Consider the following 21685-nt stretch of genomic DNA (forward strand, 5'->3'; position numbering starts at 1 on the left):
CTGACTTGCTGTTATCCTGTATGCACCCAACAAACTGGGTGCTCTTGCTTCTAAGCAGACTATTGCTAGTTGGATGTGTAATACAATTCAGCTTGCACATTCTGTGGCAGGCCTGCCACAGCCAAAATATGTAAATGCCCATTCCACAAGGAAGGTGGGCTCATCTTGGGCGGCTGCCCGAGGGGTCTCGGCTTTACAACTTTGCCGAGCGGCTACTTAGTCAGGGGCAAACACGTTTGTAAAATCCTACAAATTTGATACCCTGGCTAAGGAGGACCTGGAGTTCTCTCATTCGGTTCTGCAGAGTCATCCGCACTCTCCCGCCCGTTTGGGAGCTTTGGTATAATCCCCATGGTCCTTTCAGGAACCCCAGCATCCACTAGGACGATAGAGAAAATAAGAATTTACTTACCGATAATTCTATTTCTCGGAGTCCGTAGTGGATGCTGGGCGCCCATCCCAAGTGCGGATTATCTGCAATACTTGTACATAGTTACAAAAATCGGGTTATTATTGTTGTGAGCCATCTTTTCAGAGGCTCCGCTGTTATACTGTTAACTGGGTTCAGATCACAGGTTGTACAGTGTGATTGGTGTGGCTGGTATGAGTCTTACCCGGGATTCAAAATCCTTCCTTATTGTGTACGCTCGTCCGGGCACAGTATCCTGACTGAGGCTTGGAGGAGGGTCATGGGGGGAGGAGCCAGTGCACACCACCTGATCCTAAAGCTTTACTTTTTGTGCCCTGTCTCCTGCGGAGCCGCTATTCCCCATGGTCCTTTCAGGAACCCCAGCATCCACTACGGACTCCGAGAAATAGAATTATCGGTAAGTAAATTCTTATTTTTTAATTCCCCTTGGTGCAGGGAACAAATTAGCCCTCACTTAAGCTGTGGCCTTAAGCCCTGCCCCTTTCATTACTTGGCCGCCTTTCACCACTGCAGGGCTGACCATCAGTGGGTTTATAACGTCGTGATGCTTGCCATTGACGCCATCGATGCTTATCACAGCTATCGCCATTCCTAATACTGGGCTACAATGGGACACAGTACTGTACACATGATATTGTGCAATTCTTTTTATAAATGTTATTTACCGTACAGCATAGTAGTCACAGTAGAAAGTCTAGCGCTCTGAAACAAATGTATATAATAAAACTGACTGCTGATGAAAATTATGTCATTACATTGGCAATTTGTCTGAACCATGACACCCCCTCATCACACACACACACAACACCACTACCACCAGTAGTGTCAAAGATGCACAGGAGAGAGTGAGGGGACAGTTGGTGAGGGGGAAAGAAAACTGGGGAGAAAGTGGGTGGGGGTTTTGAGAAAGAGGTGTGCAGGAAGTGCCAGGAGTAGGTAAGAGAGGAATGAGTCCCTAGCTTTTTGATAGCAAAATGTATACTCCAGATGTCTCTGTACAGACCTTATACATTGTGCTTGACACTCTGTATAGGCTGACATTCTATCTACAACTCCTTTCTGAACTAAATTAATGTGTGATCGATCAGTTACTATGGAGTTACACCCCTTCAGCTATGAGTTGAGATGTGACCGTGATATGTATGACTGTATCAGTCATTACGTACGCTTGGTTTGAGCACAACAAAAAACATGCAAAATACATCTGCGATACAGACTTTCTTTCAACTCTACATTGGCTCTGTTGTATTTAATAGGGCCCATACATCAGGGGAGTATTGGGACAATTCCCTGCCTGGGTCATTCTGTGGCAAATCAACACACTGATTTTACCTCACCAGCTCAGATTTTGATAAAATTTGGTATATGGAGAGTATATATGTAGTCTAAGAAAAATACAAAAGATTATTAAAATATCTCATGCGGTTTCCAAAATATAGCTATGTAAAGTTTTAAAAAAGCTGTCAAAAACACACAACCAGCATATTTTAAAATCGCCCATAGTAGCTCTTCTAATTAAGCTAGAGAGGTGGAAGTGGTGTCATTTTACTGTGTTTTATGTCCTTTCATATGATGTACAACACAGTAGGCTTTGTGAGGAAAAACTTTTTTCCAAATTCATACTGAAATTTTTGATCCTGATTATGTGAAAGTGTCGACAAAATTTCAGGAAATAGTTTATACTAATGTTAAATGTTTGTCAAAATTTAAAAGTGAGAGGATAATGGGTTCATGGTTAAAAATAGTTTTAAAGCAAGGTATTTTATGCAAAAAAGCCAGGTGTGTTACAAGTAGTAATAGGTAATAATAGATTTGATGGCTTCATTAGTTTAATTATTTAATCAAGTTGAATAGAAATACTTGTTATTGTATTAGTCAACAATGTTAGCTGAAGATAATTTGACAATGTCTCAGTAGTTAGTTAGGATCAATTTTGCATAAGACATCTATTAAAGGTATCCATAGTACATCAGTCTTCCTTAGATAGAAGAATGATGGTGAAGGTCCAGCTGGATAAAGGAAGATCACTTTTAATTCACCTTCATCTTCATTCTTATCCATCACATAAGCAAGCCACCATTTCTTGTTATACACAACGGATGTATAGCCATGTATTTGTGTAAACAGGAGTTTGTCTAGAAATTTTGTAACAAATACTGTAGATGATGCTGTAGCCCTAGAAAAGGTTTTCACAGATATTTTTGATGTACTTGAATCAACGGGTGTAACAGCATGATACTGTTGTGTTCCCTGAATAGTTACTGACTGACTGAAACGATTATTTAAAAATGTTTCAGACTCAATATAGGGGTATATTCAATACCTGTCATGTCCTTTTCCGACGGAAAGGACCAGACAGGTTAGTATTCGATGAGCGGCCAAATCAGACTGTCTGATTTGGCCACTCCCGACAACCTGGGGAGGCAGACGCCGCTCAAACCCCGTCCACGATCCACTACTCACCCGTTCCCTGGCACCCGTCCCTGCTCCACTCCCCGGCACCCGTCCACGCTCAGTCCCCGCTCCTCTCCTCACATGGTCCTGTCGCCCTCATGACCCTCTTCACCATCATTCTTCTATCCAAGGAACCCTGATGTACTATGGAAACCTCTAATAGATGTCTTATGCAAAGTTGACCCTATCACTCCAACTGGAAGAATTTGTCATGTCTTTTCTGTTTTTTAGACTGGTCGAAAGATCCGGCATTGGCGAAAAACCATGGATATCGGCAAATACGCCGTCAATACACGTGTTTTGGCAAACTCGCAGGCATTTTTTCCCATTTTTGGCGATATTTTCGCAAAAACGCCGGCAATTTAATACCGTGTCGAATTAGTGCAGTTTTTTTTCAACCAGTTGAAAAAAACGGCACTTAATTGAATACCCTCCCTATAAGGGGTTTTGGAATACAAATGTGGGGAGCTATGCAATGTATTAACAGCACTTGCTGCACATACTGTTCCCGTAGTGCCAGCGATAGCATTTTCAGCAGGTTGGGGGTCTCTGCCAGTAGGATCGTGCAGAGCAGGATGCGGATCTCTGTAATGTAATGTGAGGGTATTTGTACAAATCCCATTGGCAGAGACAGGATTGATACATCTTTGCACCAATCCTTCATACTGTTGGGTTTCCTGCACTGGTATTTTATCCTGCTGAAATATCTCACTTTACATGTAGCAGGGACGTGCAGTCAGGGGAGGCAGTGCCTCCACTGTCATAATGATAAAATAATACAAGGAAGATATTTGTAACATGGATTCTGTGTCATAGATAACATGTTTTACTATTCTAATCATTCCTCCCCCTAGAAAATCCCTGCATATTGGGGTGGGAAGCAGCGGGAGAGGTGCCACTCGCTGCTGATACTAGAGTTCTGAAAGCGGGTGGTGGGCAGGGCCAAGCCATGGACTGTAAAAACCCATTGAAAAAGTACAGGGAAGCGGCGCCTGTACATGTGCTTCAATGACTGGTGTGCATTCAGCCCACCTGAAAGCAAGCCCCTGTCAGTCCCGCGGATGTGATTGTACCAGCGGATGGCGGGGCGCGGCAGGCATATGTTGCGGCGAGACCAGGCGGAGAAAGGGTGGCTGGCGGCAGACCTGGATCCAAGAAGATCTAGTCTCTGCCAGCCATTCTGCAGAGTTCAGCAGCGGAGAGCTGGCTTTCCATTTCAAAAATGGCGCCTCAGCATAATTTTTGAAATTCAAGGTGGACGCTGCAAGCCGTAAAAACAGAGAGTAGAGGACTGCGCTGTCGTGCTATCCTGATCAATTCAAGCTGCTAGGGAGCAAACAATGAGGATTTCCACTATCCCCACAAAGATGCTAATAAAAGAAAAGAAACGTCTCCCAGCGCTAAAATAATCAGATTTAGAGTCGATGGTAATTAGTAATATCTATTAATAGACTTATGAATCACTCAAAAAGCACTAAAAAGGCAATATAATTTATAAAATGAATTTTTATTGACCTAACACAGAATAAAATAGGACCCTAATCACTAGGTCTTCTCTATTCTTAAAATTTAAAGTGATCCTAATACCGGTATACAAGAACAATCACATACAACAAAAAACATAAAAACATAAAACAGTGATGCGCTAAATAGCGATTTATTCACTGTACAAATTCCTCAGGTATGTGTAGGTATATAAGGCTGATTTTTATACCACAGTCAATGTTCATATAGAGAGTGCATCCAATAGATGGAACATCAGTGATACGCTAAATAGCGATTTAATCACTAAGTAGATGTTTGTATTCCTTTAGGTAAATTGATGTCTCAGTCACTACTCATATATGGAGTCGATCCAACAGAGATTCTGGTAAATACCAGCCAACCTGTATAAAGTCCTTTCTGGATAAGGACTAAAATATGAAGGTAGGGGTCTTCACTTCTGAGTATGTTCAGGATATTTAGCTGCACTTACTTCAAAGTATCAGGAAGTCAGTAGAACGGGTGTCTGCCGGCAGACGAGATGGCTCCACAATCTACTAGTTTCGCCTACTAGTTTCCTGAGGAAGCCTGCTAGTCAGGCGAAACTAGTAGATTGTGGAGCCATCTCGTCTGCCGGCAGACACCCGTTCTACTGACTTCCTGATACTTTGAAGTAAGTGCAGCTAAATATCCTGAACATACTCAGAAGTGAAGACCCCTACCTTCATATTTTAGTCCTTATCCAGAAAGGACTTTATACAGGTTGGCTGGTATTTACCAGAATCTCTGTTGGATCGACTCCATATATGAGTAGTGACTGAGACATCATTTTACCTAAAGGAATACAAACATCTACTTAGTGATTAAATCGCTATTTAGCGTATCACTGATGTTCCATCTATTGGATGCACTCTCTATATGAACATTGACTGTGGTATAAAAATCAGCCTTATATACCTACACATACCTGAGGAATTTGTACAGTGAATAAATCGCTATTTAGCGCATCACTGTTTTATGTTTTTATGTTTTTTATGTTTTTTGTTGTATGTGATTGTTCTTGTATACCGGTATTAGGATCACTTTAAATTTTAAGAATAGAGAAGACCTAGTGATTAGGGTCCTATTTTATTCTGTGTTAGGTCAATAAAAATTCATTTTATAAATTATATTGCCTTTTTAGTGCTTTTTGAGTGATTCATAAGTCTATTAATAGATATTACTAATTACCATCGACTCTAAATCTGATTATTTTAGCGCTGGGAGACGTTTCTTTTCTTTTATTAGGACGCTGCAAGCCAATCGCGGTTTGCCGCGTCATTGCCCCGTTCTCTCGACTGGCTTATATAAGCCAGCAGGGGTCAGTTCGGCGGCGGGGAGGGAGCAGTCAAGAGCTTCCGAAGATAGAAGATGCCGGAAGCCCTGGGTTGGCGGCGACCATGAAAAATAGCTTAAAAACTATTTAAACATTAGGTGTTGTGTTTTTATTTTAATATTTCTCTTACGTCCTAGAGGATGCTGGGGTCCATATTAGTACCATGGGGTATAGACGGGTGCACCAGGAGCCATTGGCACTTTAAGCGTTTAATAGTGTGGGCTGGCTCCTCCCTCTATGCACCTCCTACCAGACTCCGTTTAGAAAATGTGCCCAGAGGAGCCGGTCACAGCTAGGGGAGCTCTACAGAGCTTTTCTAGTAAAAATTTATTTTTAGAGTTTATTTCTCATACGTCCTAGAGGATGCTGAGGTAACCATAAGAACCATGGGGTATAGACGGGATCCGCAGGAGACATGGGCACTTTAAGACTTTGAATGGGTGTGAACTGGCTCCTCCCTCTATGCCCCTCCTCCAGACTCCAGTTTAGAATCTGTGCCCAGGCAGACTGGATGCACTCTGAGGAGCTCTACTGAGTTTCTCTGAAAAGACTTGTTAGGTTTTTTATTTTCAGGGAGAACTGCAGGCAACCGTCTCCCTGCTTCGTGGGACTTAGGGGAGAGAAGTCAGACCTACTTCTAGTGAGTTTAAAGGATCTGCTTCTTGGCTACAGGACACCATTATCTCCAGTGGGTCTGATCGCTAGGTACGCCTAGATGCTCGTTCACAGAGCCGGCCGTCACCCCCCTTGCAGAGCCAGAAGTCAGAAGACAGGCGAGTAGAAGAAGCAAAGAAGACTTCAGTGACGGCTTCTGAGGTACCGCAGAGCGATCGCACGCTGCGCGCTATGCTCCCACTACAGAGGGGGGGGGGGGGGGCCCTGGGCAGCATATAAACCTCAAAGGAGACTGGCTATAGGGGACATATAGTGCCTGGGCACTGCCCTAACCCACGCCAGTATAAATTTTATTTAAAAATAGCGGGACTGAAGCGCGCCATTACGGGGGTGGAGCTTAGCCCTCACAGCTCACAACAGCGCCATTTTCTCTACAACAGGCTGCAGAGACGCTGGTCCTTCCTCGCACTGCTGCATAAGTATCAGGGTGAAAAACGGGGGGGGGGGGGCGCAACGTAAATTTGGTGCAATATATGTGTGTTATAAAAGCGCTGCAGGTCTGAGGCATTGTTTTGTGTTATCAGAACCGTTGGTGAAGCGCTGGGTTGTGAGCTGGCAAAAACTCTCTGCGTCTCTCTGTCAGACTTTAGGTGGGTCTGTCCCCTATATGCCCAGTGTGTTTGTGAGTGGTGAATACACGTGTGTCGGCATGTCTGAGGCAGAGTGCTCTTTCCAGGAGGAGACTGTATTAGGGACACAAACAGTTGTGGGAGTGACCCTGTCGGCACCGCCGACTCCTGATTGGGTAAATGTGTTGAATGCTTTGAATGCAAGTGTGGCTCTTATTAATAAGAGATTGGATAAATCGGAGTCTCAGAACCAGGCATGGAAGAAATCTGTGGAGGATGTGTTGTTACAAGTCCAGACCCCCTCGGGGTCACAAAAGCGATCGTTTGCTCAGTTGGCAGACACAGATAACGACACGGACTCTGACTCCAGTGTCGACTACAGTGATACCAGCTTAGATCCAAAATTGCCAAAGAGCATTCGGCACATGATTGTGGAGATAAAAGACGTATTACATATCTCGGAAGACCCTCTTGTTCCTGACAAAAGGATCTGTATGTATAAGGGAAAGAAACCTGAGGTAACGTTTCCTCCCTCTCATGAACTGAACACTCTATTTGAAAAGGTTTGGGAAAATCCTGACAAAAAGTTTCAGATTCCCAAAAGGATTCCGGTGGCGTATCCGTTTCCCTCGGGGGATAGAGAAAAGTGGGAGTCACCCCCCCATTGTGGACAAGGCTCTAGCACGGCTGTCCAAAAAGGTGGCTCTTCCGTCCCCTGACACGGCAGCCCTTAAGGATCCTGCGGATCGTAGGCAGGAAAGTACATTAAAATCCATTTATGTCGCCACAGGTACGCTGCTCAGGCCAGCCATTGCATCTGCCTGGGTGAGTAATGCTATTGAAAAATGGGCTGATCGCTTGTCATCTGAGATAGATACCCTGGATAGGGATAGCGTTCTCTTGACACTAGGTCATATCAGGGACGCTGCAGCCTACCTAAAGGAAGCTGCGAGGGATATCGGCCTTTTGGGTTTTAAAAGCCAATGCATGGCAGTCTCAGCTAGGAGAGCATTGTGGATTCATCAATGGAATGCTGATGCTGACTCCAAGAAAAATATGGAGTCTCTACCATATAAAGGTGGTGTCTTGTTTGGTGACGGCCTCGCTGATTTGGTATCTACGGCTACCGCGGGTAAGTCATCCTTTTTAACTTATGTTCCTGCACAACAAAAGAAAACACACCACTATCAGATGCAGTCCTTTCGGCCCAATAAATACAAGAAAGGCCGAGGTTCTTCCTTCCTTGCTTCTAGTGGAAGGGGAAAAGGTAAAAGATCACCGGCAGTGGCAGGTTCCCAGTAGCAGAAGTCCCCCCTGGCTTCTGCCAAATCCACCGCATGACGCTGGGATTCCTCTGCGGGAGTCCGCACCGGTGGGGGCACGTCTCAAACTCTTCAGTCAGTTCTGGGTTCGTTCGGCCCTGGACCCATGGGTTTTGGAAATAGTGTCCCAGGCGTACAAACTAGAGTTTCAAGTCGTTCCCCCTCGCCGATTTTTCAAATCGGCCTTACCAGCTTCTCTTCCGGACAGGGAGGTGGTACGCGACGCAATACAAAAGTTGTGTCAAAATCAGGTCATTATCAAGGTTCCCCCGTCACAACAGGGACAAGGATTTTATTCGAGCCTATTCATGGTCCCGAAGCCGGACGGCTCGGTCAGACCAATCCTGAATCTAAAATCCCTCAATTTCTACCTAAGAAAATTCAAATTCAAGATGGAATCTCTCCGGGCAGTGATCTCCAGTCTGGAGGAAGGGGATTTTATGGTGTCGGTGGATATAAAGGATGCCTACTTGCATGTTCCCATTTATCCTCCGCATCAGGCTTACCTGAGGTTTGCAGTTCAGGATTGTCATTACCAATTTCAAACGTTGCTGTTTGGTCTGTCCACGGCTCCGAGGGTTTTCACCAAAGTAATGGCGGAAATTATGGTTCTCCTGCGCAAGCGAGGAATCACAATTATCACGTACTTGGACGATCTCCTGATAAAGGCTAGATCCAGGGACCAGTTACTGCAGAACATTACGATCTCCCTGACAGTTCTGCAACAACATGGTTGGCTCCTGAACTTGCCGAAATCACAGTTGGTGCCGACGACGCGGCTGTCCTTTCTGGGAATGATTCTGGACACAGAATTAGAGTTTTTTCTTCCAGTGGAAAAGGCTCTGGAAATTCAGAACCTGGTCAAACAAATTCTGAAACCGGCAAGAGTGTCAATCCATCAATGCACTCGGTTGCTGGGGAAAATGGTGGCGGCTTACGAGGCCATTCAGTTTGGAAGATTCTATGCCAGGGTGTTTCAGTGGGATCTGTTGGACAAGTGGTCCGGATCCCACCTTCACATGCACCAAAGGATAATCCTGTCTTCCAAGACCAGAATCTCGCTCCTGTGGTGGCTGAACAGCTCTCACCTTAGAGGGGCGCAGGTTCGGGATCCAGGACTGGATCCTAGTAACCACGGAAGCGAGTCTCCGAGGCTGGGGTGCAGTCACACAGGGGGAAAACTTCCAGGGAAGATGGTCAAGCCAAGAAACTTGTCTACACATAAACGTTCTGGAGTAAAGGGCCATTTCCAACGGCCTTCTTCAAACGGAACATCTTCTGCGCAATCTGCCCGTCCTGATTCAATCGGACAATGTAACAGCAGTAGCGTACATAAACCACCAGGGCGGAACAAAAAGCAGAGCAGCGATGGCAGAGGCCACGAAAGTTCTCCGTTGGGCGGAAAAGCATACAAACGCTCTGTCAGGAATCTTCATCCCAGGAGTGTACAACTGAAGGTGGTTGAATCAAGAATTCCTTCACCCAATAAACATCCTGGAGCTAAGAGCCGTGTACAACGGCCTTCTGCAAGCAGCACACCTTCTACAGGATCGGGCTGTTCAGGTGCAGTCGGGCAATGTGACCACAGTGGCCTACATAAACCGACAAGGCGGAATGAAGAGCAGGGCTGCAATGTCAGAGGTGTCAAGAATCCTCCTCTGGGCAGAAACACGCGGTGGCGATGTCAGCAATCTTCATTCCGGGAGTAGACAACTGGGAAGCAAACTTCCTCAGCAGACAGGATCTCCATCCAGGAGAGTGTTGCCTCCATCCGGTTGGTGGGGGGGTTCCTCACATAGACATGATGGCCTCCCACCTCAACAAGAAGCTGTGGAGGTACTGTTCCAGGTCGAGAGACCCGCTGGCAGTGGCGGTGTTAGGGTCTCCTGCCCTGTGCTGCCACGTCGTCATGGCAACCGGGAGACAAGTGCTAGTGGAGTAACCAGAGCGCAGCTGATACTCCGGTTCGGGTCTTTTGCTGTGCAGTGGTTATAGGCTCTGTGCACGGCAGGGGATCCGGTGCTGGTTTTTGTGCTCACAGTCTGTGAGGTCTGAGTGGGGCGTGGACAGCACCTGCTTTATAAGGCCTCTTTTCAGGGTAAGCAGATGCTGCTGAATCTCTGTTGGTTAGTCAGTTCATGAAAGTTAGCCAGTACTGTGTAGCTTTGTATTTGTTTGTTGCTTACTGCAAATAGGCCTGGGGATTTGGTATTACACTCTGCCAATCCAGACCTAGCAGTAAGACTGGAGTCAGTCGTTTAGCTTGCTGGGGTTCTGTTATTACTCTGTGAACTTAGCAAGTTTGCGGCTGTATTCTAACACTTGCCTGTCTAATCCTGTCTCACTGTGCTAGGTGTCAGGGGTCAGTTTAGTGGCAGTAAGCTTAAACCTGTGCACTGCAAGTGAGAATCAGGATTGTGGAGGCTCTCCTTGTGTCTATCATTCCATCTCTGACCAAGGAGTTTACTGCCACACCCGTTGGTAACCCTTTAGGGTTTTGCTGTTGCCCTTAGCAACAGCATTTCGGGTTCTCTACGTATTAAAACACAACATCTTGCTTTTTACATCTGAGCAGTTCTAATACAAGGGAGATACCCAGTTCCTTAGCCTCTGGGCTTCTCTGTTCACTGTGTGTGTATTTTGTTACCCTATCACCTTCTGTGTACGTTATGTCATATTCCCCAGTTTGTCTGTGAGTCCATTTGTTTTGCATAACAGTTCAAACACCAGTACATTCCTGCAGACACTGGAGTGCATAACAGTTCTGACACTAGTACTTTCCTGCAGGCACTGGTGTGCATAACATATTCAGCAGCCTAATACTCCTGTTGAAATTTTGTGGGAATATGGAGCATACCCCTCAAAATACGTTGCAACAGGTGGTCGATCAGGTGCAGGTCCTGACTCGACAATTTAATGATTTGTCCATTAAAATGCACACCTCCCAGGCTGCTGGCGGAGCTCCCGCAGCAGCAGCACCTGCAGGGGTTAAGGAGCCGAAAGTAAATCTCCCGGATCGTTTTTCTGGAGATCGCTCGCAGTTCTTTTGTTTCAAGGAGAGCTGTAAGCTATACTTCCGGCTTAGGCCTCAGTCTTTTGGGTCGGAGATTCAGCGGGTGGGCATAGTGATTTCCTTGCTACAAGGAGACCCACAGGTCTGGGCATATGGGTTGCAGCCTGACTGTCCGTCGCTTAAAAGTGTTGATGCTTTTTTTATGGCACTGGGCATGTTGTATGATGACCCTGACAAGACGGCCTCAGCCGAGGCTCAGATTTCGATCCTTAAGCAAGGGCGAAGGCCAGTTGAGGTTTACTGTACGGAGTTTCGGAGGTTGGCCCATGATACCCAGTGGAATGACCCAGCCCTGAGACACCAGTACCGAAGAGGTCTTTCTAACCAGATAAAGGACCAACTGGTACAATATCCCTTGCCTGATAGCTTGGATCAGCTCATGCAGTTATCCATCCGGGTGGATAGACGGCTGAGAGAGCGTAGGCTTGAAAGGGAGACTGAGATTTCCTTCCTTCCCAAGGGAACCTCAGACTCTGAGGAATTTTCTGAGGAGCCTATGCAGATTGGGGCTACCCGCCTCTCCTCGCGTGAGAAGACGCGGAGGAGACAGCAGGGGTTGTGTTTGTACTGTGGGAATAAAGGTCATGTGGTAGTATCATGCCCAGAAAAGCCGGAAAACTTCAGGGCCTGAGGGTGATGGGAAATATCCTGTCAGGCCAGAAGTCAGAATTTCCCAAGAAGACTTTTATCATTCCGGTGACCTTGAAGATCCTCGGTCAAACTGTCAAGACTGAGGCCTTTGTGGACAGTGGGGCCGACGGGGTTTTTATGGACCGCCAATTCGCCCTAAAACACTCTGTTCCCTTAGTACCCTTGGCATCGGAAATTGAGATTTGTGGGTTAAACGGGGAACCATTATCCCAAGGTAAAATTACCTCTTGCACTAGCCAGATTTCTTTGTTTATTGGAGCCACACACTCTGAAAAATTGTCCTTTTATGTGACTGTCTGTACTTTTGCCCCATTGGTGTTGGGGTTACCCTGGTTAAGGGCCCACAATCCTCAATTTGACTGGGTCTCTGGGGAGATTCTTAGTTGGGGTACTGATTGTTTCAGGAGTTGCTTGAGCCTTCCAGTCAGGCTCTCGCAGCTAAGTTTGCCAGGATTGCCAGGGTGTTATGCAGATTTTGCGGACGTGTTCTCCAAAAAAGTTGCAGAGGTACTACCTCCCCATCGCCCCTATGACTGTGCCATTGATTTGTTGCCAAATGCTAAGCTTCCCAAGAGCAGGTTGTACTCCCTGTCACGTCCTGAGACTCAGGCTATGGCAGAGTACATTCAGGAGAACTTGGCTAAGGGATTTATCAGACCTTCACAGTCTCCAGTTGGGTCGGGGTTCTTCTTCGTGGGTAAAAAGGACGGTTCGTTGCGACCCTGCATCGACTTCAGGGAATTGAACCGTATCACGATTAAAAACTCATACCCACTGCCTCTCATTTCGGTCTTGTTTGACCAGCTTCGTACTGCCACCATTTTTTCTAAGATTGACCTACGCGGTGCGTACAATCTAATCCGAATAAGAGAGGGGGATGAATGGAAGACTGCCTTTAATACCCACTCAGGGCATTATGAATATTTGGTGATGCCTTTTGGGCTCTGTAATGCCCCGGCAGTCTTCCAGGATTTCATGAATGATGTGCTCAGGGAATATTTGGATAGATTCTTAGTTGTATACTTAGATGACATCCTAATCTTCTCCCATTCCCTGGAGGAACATCGGAAGCATGTACGCTTAGTCCTCCAGAAACTCAGAGACCACCGGCTTGGGGCGAAGCTGGAGAAGTGCGAATTTGAAGTTCAGCAAATCGCATTTCTAGGATATATTATCTCCCCAGAAGGTTTCCAAATGGAGGGTTCCAAGGTACAGGCAGTCCTGGATTGGGTGCAGCCCACTAGTTTGAAGGCGCTTCAGCGTTTCCTGGGCTTTGCGAATTTTTATAGACGATTTATCGCTGGATTTTCGTCTATAGTGGCGCCCTTGGTGGCACTCACTAAGAAAGGGGCGGATGTTGCTCACTGGTCTTGTGAGGCTAAAGCGGCTTTTGCCCGTCTCAAAAGGGCATTTGTTTCGGCCAAGGTGCTGCGACACCCAGATCCAGAGCGTCCTTTTGTGGTGGAGGTGGATGCCTCTGAGATGGGTATTGGGGCAGTGCTTTCTCAGATGGGAGTGTCTGATAATCGCCTTCATCCCTGTGCTTACTTTTCCCGTAAATTTTCGCCTGCCGAGATGAATTATGACGTGGGTAACCGGGAATTGTTGGCTATTAAGGATGCACTCGAGGAGTGGAGACACTGGCTTGAGGGGGCTAAGTTTGTGGTCTCAATTCTCACTGACCATAAGAATCTGGCATATTTAGAGTCAGCAAAGCGTCTCAATGCCAGGCAGGCACGATGGGCTTTGTTTTTTGCTCGCTTTAATTTTTTGATAACATATCGCCCTGGGTCAAAAAACATCAAGGCTGATGCGCTCTCGCAGAGTTTTGCTCCAATCCAGGAGACCACCGAGGAGCCGTTGCCCATTGTTTCCCCATCATGTATTAAAGTGGGCATTACCCAGGACCTCTTATCATTAGTCCTTAGAGCACAGGAGCAGGCTCCTCCAGACCTTCCGGTAGGTCTTTTGTTTGTGCCTCCTAGGTTAAGACAGCGAGTGTTCCTGGAATTCCATGCCAAGAAGTCGGCAGGTCACCCGGGTATTGCCAGAACTCGGGAGTTGCTATCTAGGGCGGTGTGGTGGCCCTCGGTGGCTAAGGATGTGGATCAGTGGGTTCGGGCATGTGACATCTGTGCCCGAAATAAGACTCCTAGAGGGGTTCCTGTTGGCCCATTACATCCACTCTCTATCCCATCTAAGCCATGGACCCACATTTCCATGGATTTTGTGGTGGACTTGCCCAAATCCTCGGGGATGACAGCCATCTGGGTTGTCGTTGACAGGTTTTCGAAGATGGCGCACTTCGTTCCACTGGTTGGGCTGCCATCAGCCAGACGCCTGTCTGAATTATTTATGCTGCATGTTGTGCGTCTCCACGGGTTGCCACTTGATGTGGTCTCTGACCGCGGATCCCAGTTTGTGGCCAAATTCTGGAGGGCATTTTGTTCCGATCTCCAGATTTCTGTCAGCTTGTCGTCAGGCTACCATCCGCAGTCTAATGGGCAGACTGAAAGGGTGAACCAGTCCTTGGAGCAGTTCCTCAGGTGTTATGTCTCCAAGTGTCAGACTGACTGGGTTGCTCATCTGTCCATGGCGGAGTTTGCCTATAACAACGCGGCTCACTCTGCTACAGGGATCTCTCCCTTCCTTTGTGTGTATGGGCATCATCCTAAGGCCAATTCTTTTGACCCCCTGGACTCCACGCCTGGTGGTTCCTCTGTGGTTTCGGTCCTTAGAGGTATTTGGCGGAAAGTGAAGAAAGCCCTTGTGTCTGTGTCATTAGTGACCAAAAGGGTTTTTGATAAGCGGAAAAGACCCTGCAGCTTCAAATTAGGAGACTTCGTCTGGTTGTCTACCAAGAATTTGAAGTTGAGACAGCCATCTCATAAGTTAGGGCCCCGGTTCATCGGCCCTTATAAGATCACCAGGGTTATCAATCCGGTGGCATTTCAGTTAGATCTGCCCCGTTCTTTGGGTATCAATAAAACATTTCATTGTTCCCTTTTAAAACGGGCGATTAGTAATCCTTCTTCCAGTGGAAGACCTTCCCCTCTTCTGATACGTGGCCAGAGGGAGTTTGTTGTTGAAAGGATTCTTGACTCCAAGGTGGTTCGGGGTCGGCTGTCATTTTTGGTGCACTGGAAGGGGTATGGCCCGGAGGAGCGGTCGTGGGTGCGCAGTTGTGATCTTCATGCCCCCAGACTGATACGCTCTTTCTTCTCGCAGTTCCCCGATAAACCCGGTGGTAGGGGTTCTTTGACCCCTCGTCAGAGGGGGGGTACTGTTAGGGTCTCCTGCCCTGTGCTGCCACGTCGTCATGGCAACCGGGAGACAAGTGCTAGTGGAGTAACCTGAGCGCAGCTGATACTCCGGTTCGGGTCTTTTGCTGTGCAGTGGTTATAGGCTCTGTGCACGGCAGGGGATCCGGTGCTGGTTTTTGTGCTCACAGTCTGTGAGGTCTGAGTGGGGCGTGGACAGCACCTGCTTTATAAGGCCTCTTTTCAGGGTAAGCAGATGCTGCTGAATCTCTGTTGGTTAGTCAGTTCATGAAAGTTAGCCAGTACTGTGTAGCTTTGTATTTGTTTGTTGCTTACTGCAAATAGGCCTGGGGATTTGGTATTACACTCTGCCAATCCAAACCTAGCAGTAAGACTGGAGTCAGTCGTTTAGCTTGCTGGGGTTCTGTTATTACTCTGTGAACTTAGCAAGTTTGCGGCTGTATTCTAACACTTGCCTGTCTAATCCTGTCTCACTGTGCTAGGTGTCAGGGGTCAGTTTAGTGGCAGTAAGCTTAAACCTGTGCACTGCAAGTGAGAATCAGGATTGTGGAGGCTCTCCTTGTGTCTATCATTCCATCTCTGACCAAGGAGTTTACTGCCACACCCGTTGGTAACCCTTTAGGGTTTTGCTGTTGCCCTTAGCAACAGCATTTCGGGTTCTCTACGTATTAAAACACAACATCTTGCTTTTTACATCTGAGCAGTTCTAATACAAGGGAGATACCCAGTTCCTTAGCCTCTGGGCTTCTCTGTTCACTGTGTGTGTATTTTGTTACCCTATCACCTTCTGTGTACGTTATGTCATATTCCCCAGTTTGTCTGTGAGTCCATTTGTTTTGCATAACAGTTCAAACACCAGTACATTCCTGCAGACACTGGAGTGCATAACAGTTCTGACACTAGTACTTTCCTGCAGGCACTGGTGTGCATAACAGGCGGTGGACGCACTGGTAACACTGTGGGTGTTCACGTCAGTGTATGTGTTCCCTCCACTTCCTCTGATACCAAAAGTTCTCAACTGGTAAGAAGAACAAAGGTTCTGGCAATCCTCATTGCTCCGGACTGGCCAAGGAGGGCTTGGTATGTGGATCTACTGGATCTTCTACTGGAAGATCCAAGGCCCTTACCTCTTCGGGAGGATCTGCTACTGCAGGGGCCGTTCGCTTATCAAGACTTGCTACGTTTGACGGCATGGCGGTTGAATGCCAGATCTTAGCTCGGAAGGGTATCCCGAGTGAGGTTATTCCTACCCTGATACAGGCTAGGAAGGGGGTAATGTCTCAACATTACCATCGAATTTGGAAAAAATATGTCTCTTGGTGTGAATCCAAGAAATTTCCTGCGGTGGAGTTTCAACTTGGACGTTTTCTCCTTTTCCTGCAAGCAGGTGTGAATATTGGCCTGAGATTGGGCTCCATCAAGGTCCAGATCTCAGCTTTGTCCATTTTCTTCCAAAAACAATTGGCTGTCCTCCCTGAGGTTCAGACCTTTTTGAAAGGGGTTCTGCACACCCAGCCCCCCTTTGTGGCGCCGACGGCACCCTGGGATCTTAATGTGGTATTGCAGTTCCTGCAATCAGCTTGGTTTGAGCCTCTACAGGACACTGACATCTAGTTTCTCACGTGGAAGGTGGTAATTTTTTGGGCCTTAGCTTCTGCTCGACGCGTGTCGGAATTAGGAACTTCTGCAAGACAAAGCCCCCATCTGATCTTCCATGAAGATAGGGCTGAACTCAGGACTCATCCACATTTCCTGCCTAAGGTTGTATCAGCTTTTCATATCAACCAACCTATTGTGGTGCCAGTGGCTACTGACTCCTCAATTGCTTCAAAGGCCTTGGATGTTGTGAGGGCTTTGAAAATTTATGTGAAGAGGACGGCTCGTCATAGAAAATATGACTCTTTGTTTGTCCTCTATGATCCCAAGAAAATTGGGTGTCCTGCTTCTAAGCAGTCGATTTCACGCTGGATCAGGTTCACCACCCAGCATGCATATTCTACGGCAGGATTGCCGATTCCAAAATCTGTGACGGCCCACTCTACTCATAAGGTGGGCTCTTCATGGGCGGCTGCCCGAGGTGTCTCGGCTGTACAGCTTTGCTGAGCAGCTACTTGGTCTGGGTCAAACACGTTTGCTAAGTTGTATAAGTTCGATAATTTGGCCTCTAATGACCTCAAGTTTGGTCAAGCAGTCTTTCAGGAGCCTCCGCGCTCTCCCTCCCATTCTGAGAGCTTTGGTACATCACCATGGTACTAATATGGATCCCAGCATCCTCTAGGACGTAAGAGAAAATAGGATTTTCATTACCTACCGGTAAATCCTTTTCTTGTAGTGCGTAGAGGATGCTGGGCGCCCGCCCGCCCAGCGCTTCTTTTTCCTGCATTGGTTTTATAGTTCAGTACTGCCTGGTTCCTAGGTAAGTTCTGCGTTATTTACTGTTTTCAGTACTGTTTCAGCTGTTGCTGAGTTTTCCGGCATGTTAGCCAGATTTGCCTGTTGTGTGAGCTGGTATGAATCTCGCCACTATCTGTGTATTTCCTTCTCTTGAAGTATGTTGTCTCCTCGGGCACAGTTTCTAGACTGAGTCTGGTAGGAGGGGCATAGAGGGAGGAGCCAGCCCACACTATTAAACTCTTAAAGTGCCAATGGGTCCTGGTGGACCCTTCTATACCCCATGGTACTAATATGGACCCAGCATCCACTACGGACTATAAGAAAAGGATTTACCGGTAGGTAATTAAAATTCTATTTTTCTTTACAGGCGGACTACAGGTGCCGGCGAGCCCTTAGTGTCCGGGCATGCTGGCACGTGTAGTTATCCGAGTGCCGGCACGCTGGGTCCTCTAGGCAGCCTGTAAAGAACAATGTTAGTATGTCATGAACCCCGCACCCACCGACACCAGATGTGCGGGGCATAACACTGGGCTTTTAGGCTTTTAGCCCAGTGCTGGTTGTTGCTCAGGAGGGGGGACCCTATTTAAACTTTTGGGTTCCCCACTTTCTAAAGGAATTCCAACCCTGGGCTGACTGGTTTGGGGGATGTTTAATGTTATGGCAGGGGGACCCCATATTGAGCGTCTCCCTGCTATGGCATTATCACCCCTGGCTGGTTCAGCCTGGTGCTGTTTTTGCTTAAATGAAGGGAACCCTACGCGTTTTTTTGTTTTTAAGGTTGGCCGCCGCAATCAAACAGCCAGTGCCTCACCAGTCACTGACCTCACTGACACCTAGTATATAAATGTGCGTGCATATGTGAATAGAAATGTGTGTAGATTTATGTATTATTTATGCACACATAATTTTATTAGAAGACTCAGCATCAATGAAAAAAATATTCCCTATTTTTAAAAACAAAGGATGACTAAGACCAATTTACTACATGCTTACCATCTGGTGCCCACATTTCCTTTGTGTTTCTTGTTTTCAGCTGTTTACCACACAAATTTGGTTTGAACTACGAAAAACATGAAACTTGAAGGTTTGAGCTGGGAGTGACAATGGCAATGACTTCCTGGGCAATATGACCCCCTTAATGCATGGATTACAAAATACATGACTTGATCACTTTGGGTCATTGGCCATCAGTTGGACAGCCCTGATGGTATAATATAGGCACAATGATCTCTTCACAGTCACAATAGAGGTCTTGCAATGAACATAGAAGTAATAATTTTCTTCCTGTTGCAGACAGCCCTTAAAAATGGTGTATTCTCCTAAAAAGCCGGCCAAACAGGAGACAGAAGATGAACCCGGAGAGGAGGCTGAGGCCCTTATTGTGAAGACACTCACAAAAGACTTGGAACCATCATTATTCAAAGCTTTATACAAAACTTTTGGTCCTTACTTTTTCATGAGCAGTTTCTTCAAATTCACTCATGATGTTTTGATGTTTTCTGGACCAGAAATATTAAAGTAAGGACAATTGTGAAACTTAAGATCCCTTTTGTTGCTTACAAAAATATTTAAAATCATTAAGTAGCTGCCAGATCACCTGCTGGAAAGCTATGCGACGTGACTGTAATATGGTAGCAGAGTGTGTGTGTGTGTACCACTGCTGAATATCCTCCAAATGAAAAGTCAGTGTGGGCAGTCTTTTGCGAGAAAAGTTCCAAACATGAGTTGGTAGATTAAAGCTTATAAACATGAACATCTCCCCATAAGGAAGGGTGGCAGCCACATGAACATCTCCCCATAAGGAAGGGTGGCAGCCAGTGTTCGGTAGGCAGTTGTACTCTGGTATGTGGATTTCTGGGGAAATTAGAAGATAGGGTGGCTTATCTGCCAATTTCCTTACAAATGTCTGAATTTTTATGGCAGGGAACCTGAGCCACATGACTAAGATGGCCACTGTGACACAGAAAAAAAAATCTATCCCGTGCTGAAGCTCCATCAAGCAAAATACCCGCTCTATGCAGAGTAAATGTCACATTTTCTAAAAAAAAAAATGCAAACATTTCTAATAACCGTTCTAGTTGGCTGTGTCCTCCAAGCAGTGTCTGGTCACTTCTGCACCAAAGGTGTTACATTCAGGCCTAGTGAAATATTGGTTTTAAAAGTAGTTGAAATGTTGGTCAGTGGTTTCCTTTGTATTTTCACATCTTATATTCATTAGGGGGCTAACTGCTAAAGAGGATTAAATCCCATATCTGTTCTCCAGTTATAGAAATGGATTTGTTTTGTAAGGCATTGTATTTTCTCTATCGTCCTAGTGGATGCTGGGGTTCCTGAAAGGACCATGGGGAATAGCGGCTCCGCAGGAGACAGGGCACAAAAAGTAAAGCTTTCCGATCAGGTGGTGTGCACTGGCTCCTCCCCCTATGACCCTCCTCCAAGCCTCAGTTAGATTTTTGTGCCCGGCCGAGAAGGGTGCAATCTAGGTGGCTCTCCTAAAGAGCTGCTTAGAGAAAGTTTAGCTTAGGTTTTTTATTTTACAGTGAGTCCTGCTGGCAACAGGATCACTGCAACGAGGGACTTAGGGGAGAAGAAGTGAACTCACCTGCGTGCAGGATGGATTGGCTTCTTGGCTACTGGACATCAGCTCCAGAGGGACGATCACAGGTACAGCCTGGATGGTCACCGGAGCCTCGCCGCCGGCCCCCTTGCAGATGCTGAAACATGAAGAGGTCCAGAATCGGCGGCAGAAGACTTCTCAGTCTTCTAAAGGTAGCGCACAGCACTGCAGCTGTGCGCCATTTTCCTCTCAGCACACTTCACACGGCAGTCACTGAGGGTGCAGGGCGCTGGGAGGGGAGCGCCCTGGGAGGCAAATGAAAACCTATTTGGCTAAAAAATACCTCACATATAGCCTCCGGGGGCTATATGGAGATATTTAACCCCTGCCAGAATACACTAAAGAGCGGGAGACGAGCCCGCCGGAAAAGGGGCGGGGCCTATCTCCTCAGCACACAGCGCCATTTTCCTTACACAGCTCCGCTGGTCAGGACAGCTCCCAGGTCTCTCCCCTGCACTGCACTACAGAAACAGGGTAAAACAAGAGAGGGGGGGCAAAATAGTGGCAAAAATTATATTATAAAAGCAGCTATACAGGGAGCACTTATTATAAGGCTATCCCTGTCATATATAGCGCTTTTGGTGTGTGCTGGCAAACTCTCCCTCTGTCTCCCCAAAGGGCTAGTGGGGTCCTGTCTTCGTTAAGAGCATTCCCTGTGTGTCTGCTGTGTGTCGGTACGTGTGTGTCGACATGTATGAGGACGATATTGGTGTGGAGGCGGAGCAATTGCCAAATATGGGGATGTCACCTCCTAGGGGGTCGACACCAAAATGGATGCCTTTATTTATGGAATTACGGGATAGTGTCAACACGCTAAAGCAGTCGTTTGACGACATGAGACGGCCGGACAATCAGTTAGTGCCTGTCCAGGCGCCTCAAACACCGTCAGGGGCTGTAAAACGCCCTTTGCCTCAGTCGGTCGACACAGACCCAGACACAGGCACTGATTCCAGTGGCGACGGTGACGAATCAACCGTATTTTCCAGTAGGGCCACACGTTATATGATTTTGGCAATGAAGGAGGCGTTACATTTAGCTGATACTACAGGTACCACTAAACAGGGTATTATGTGGGGTGTGAAAAAACTACCTATAGTTTTTCCTGAATCAGAAGAACTAAATGATGTATGTGATGAAGCGTGGGTTGCCCCCGATAAAAAGATGCTAATTTCAAAGAAGTTATTAGCTTTATACCCTTTCCCGTCAGAGGTTAGGGCGCGCTGGGAAACACCTCCTAGGGTGGACAAGGCGCTCACACGCTTATCTAAACAAGTGGCGTTACCCTCTCCTGAGACGGCCGCACTTAAAGATCCAGCAGATAGGAGGATGGAAAATATCCAAAAAAGTATATACACACATACA

General features: G+C 46.7%; 1 protein-coding gene across 2 annotated transcripts in view; it reads left to right on the forward strand.

Moving 5' to 3' along the window:
- ABCC1 (ATP binding cassette subfamily C member 1 (ABCC1 blood group)) overlaps nucleotides 1–21685 on the forward strand; it is a 440279-nt gene that overhangs the window by 200438 nt on the left and 218156 nt on the right. For both annotated transcript variants that reach the window (XM_063934377.1, XM_063934378.1), the window contains exon 8: nucleotides 19000–19224. In XM_063934377.1, the coding sequence (XP_063790447.1) occupies nucleotides 19000–19224 (225 nt within the window). The remainder of the gene's footprint in view (nucleotides 1–18999; nucleotides 19225–21685) is intronic.

The sequence above is a fragment of the Pseudophryne corroboree genome, chromosome 7 (assembly GCF_028390025.1).
Source record: "Pseudophryne corroboree isolate aPseCor3 chromosome 7, aPseCor3.hap2, whole genome shotgun sequence".
In the NCBI taxonomy this organism is placed as follows: domain Eukaryota; kingdom Metazoa; phylum Chordata; class Amphibia; order Anura; family Myobatrachidae; genus Pseudophryne; species Pseudophryne corroboree.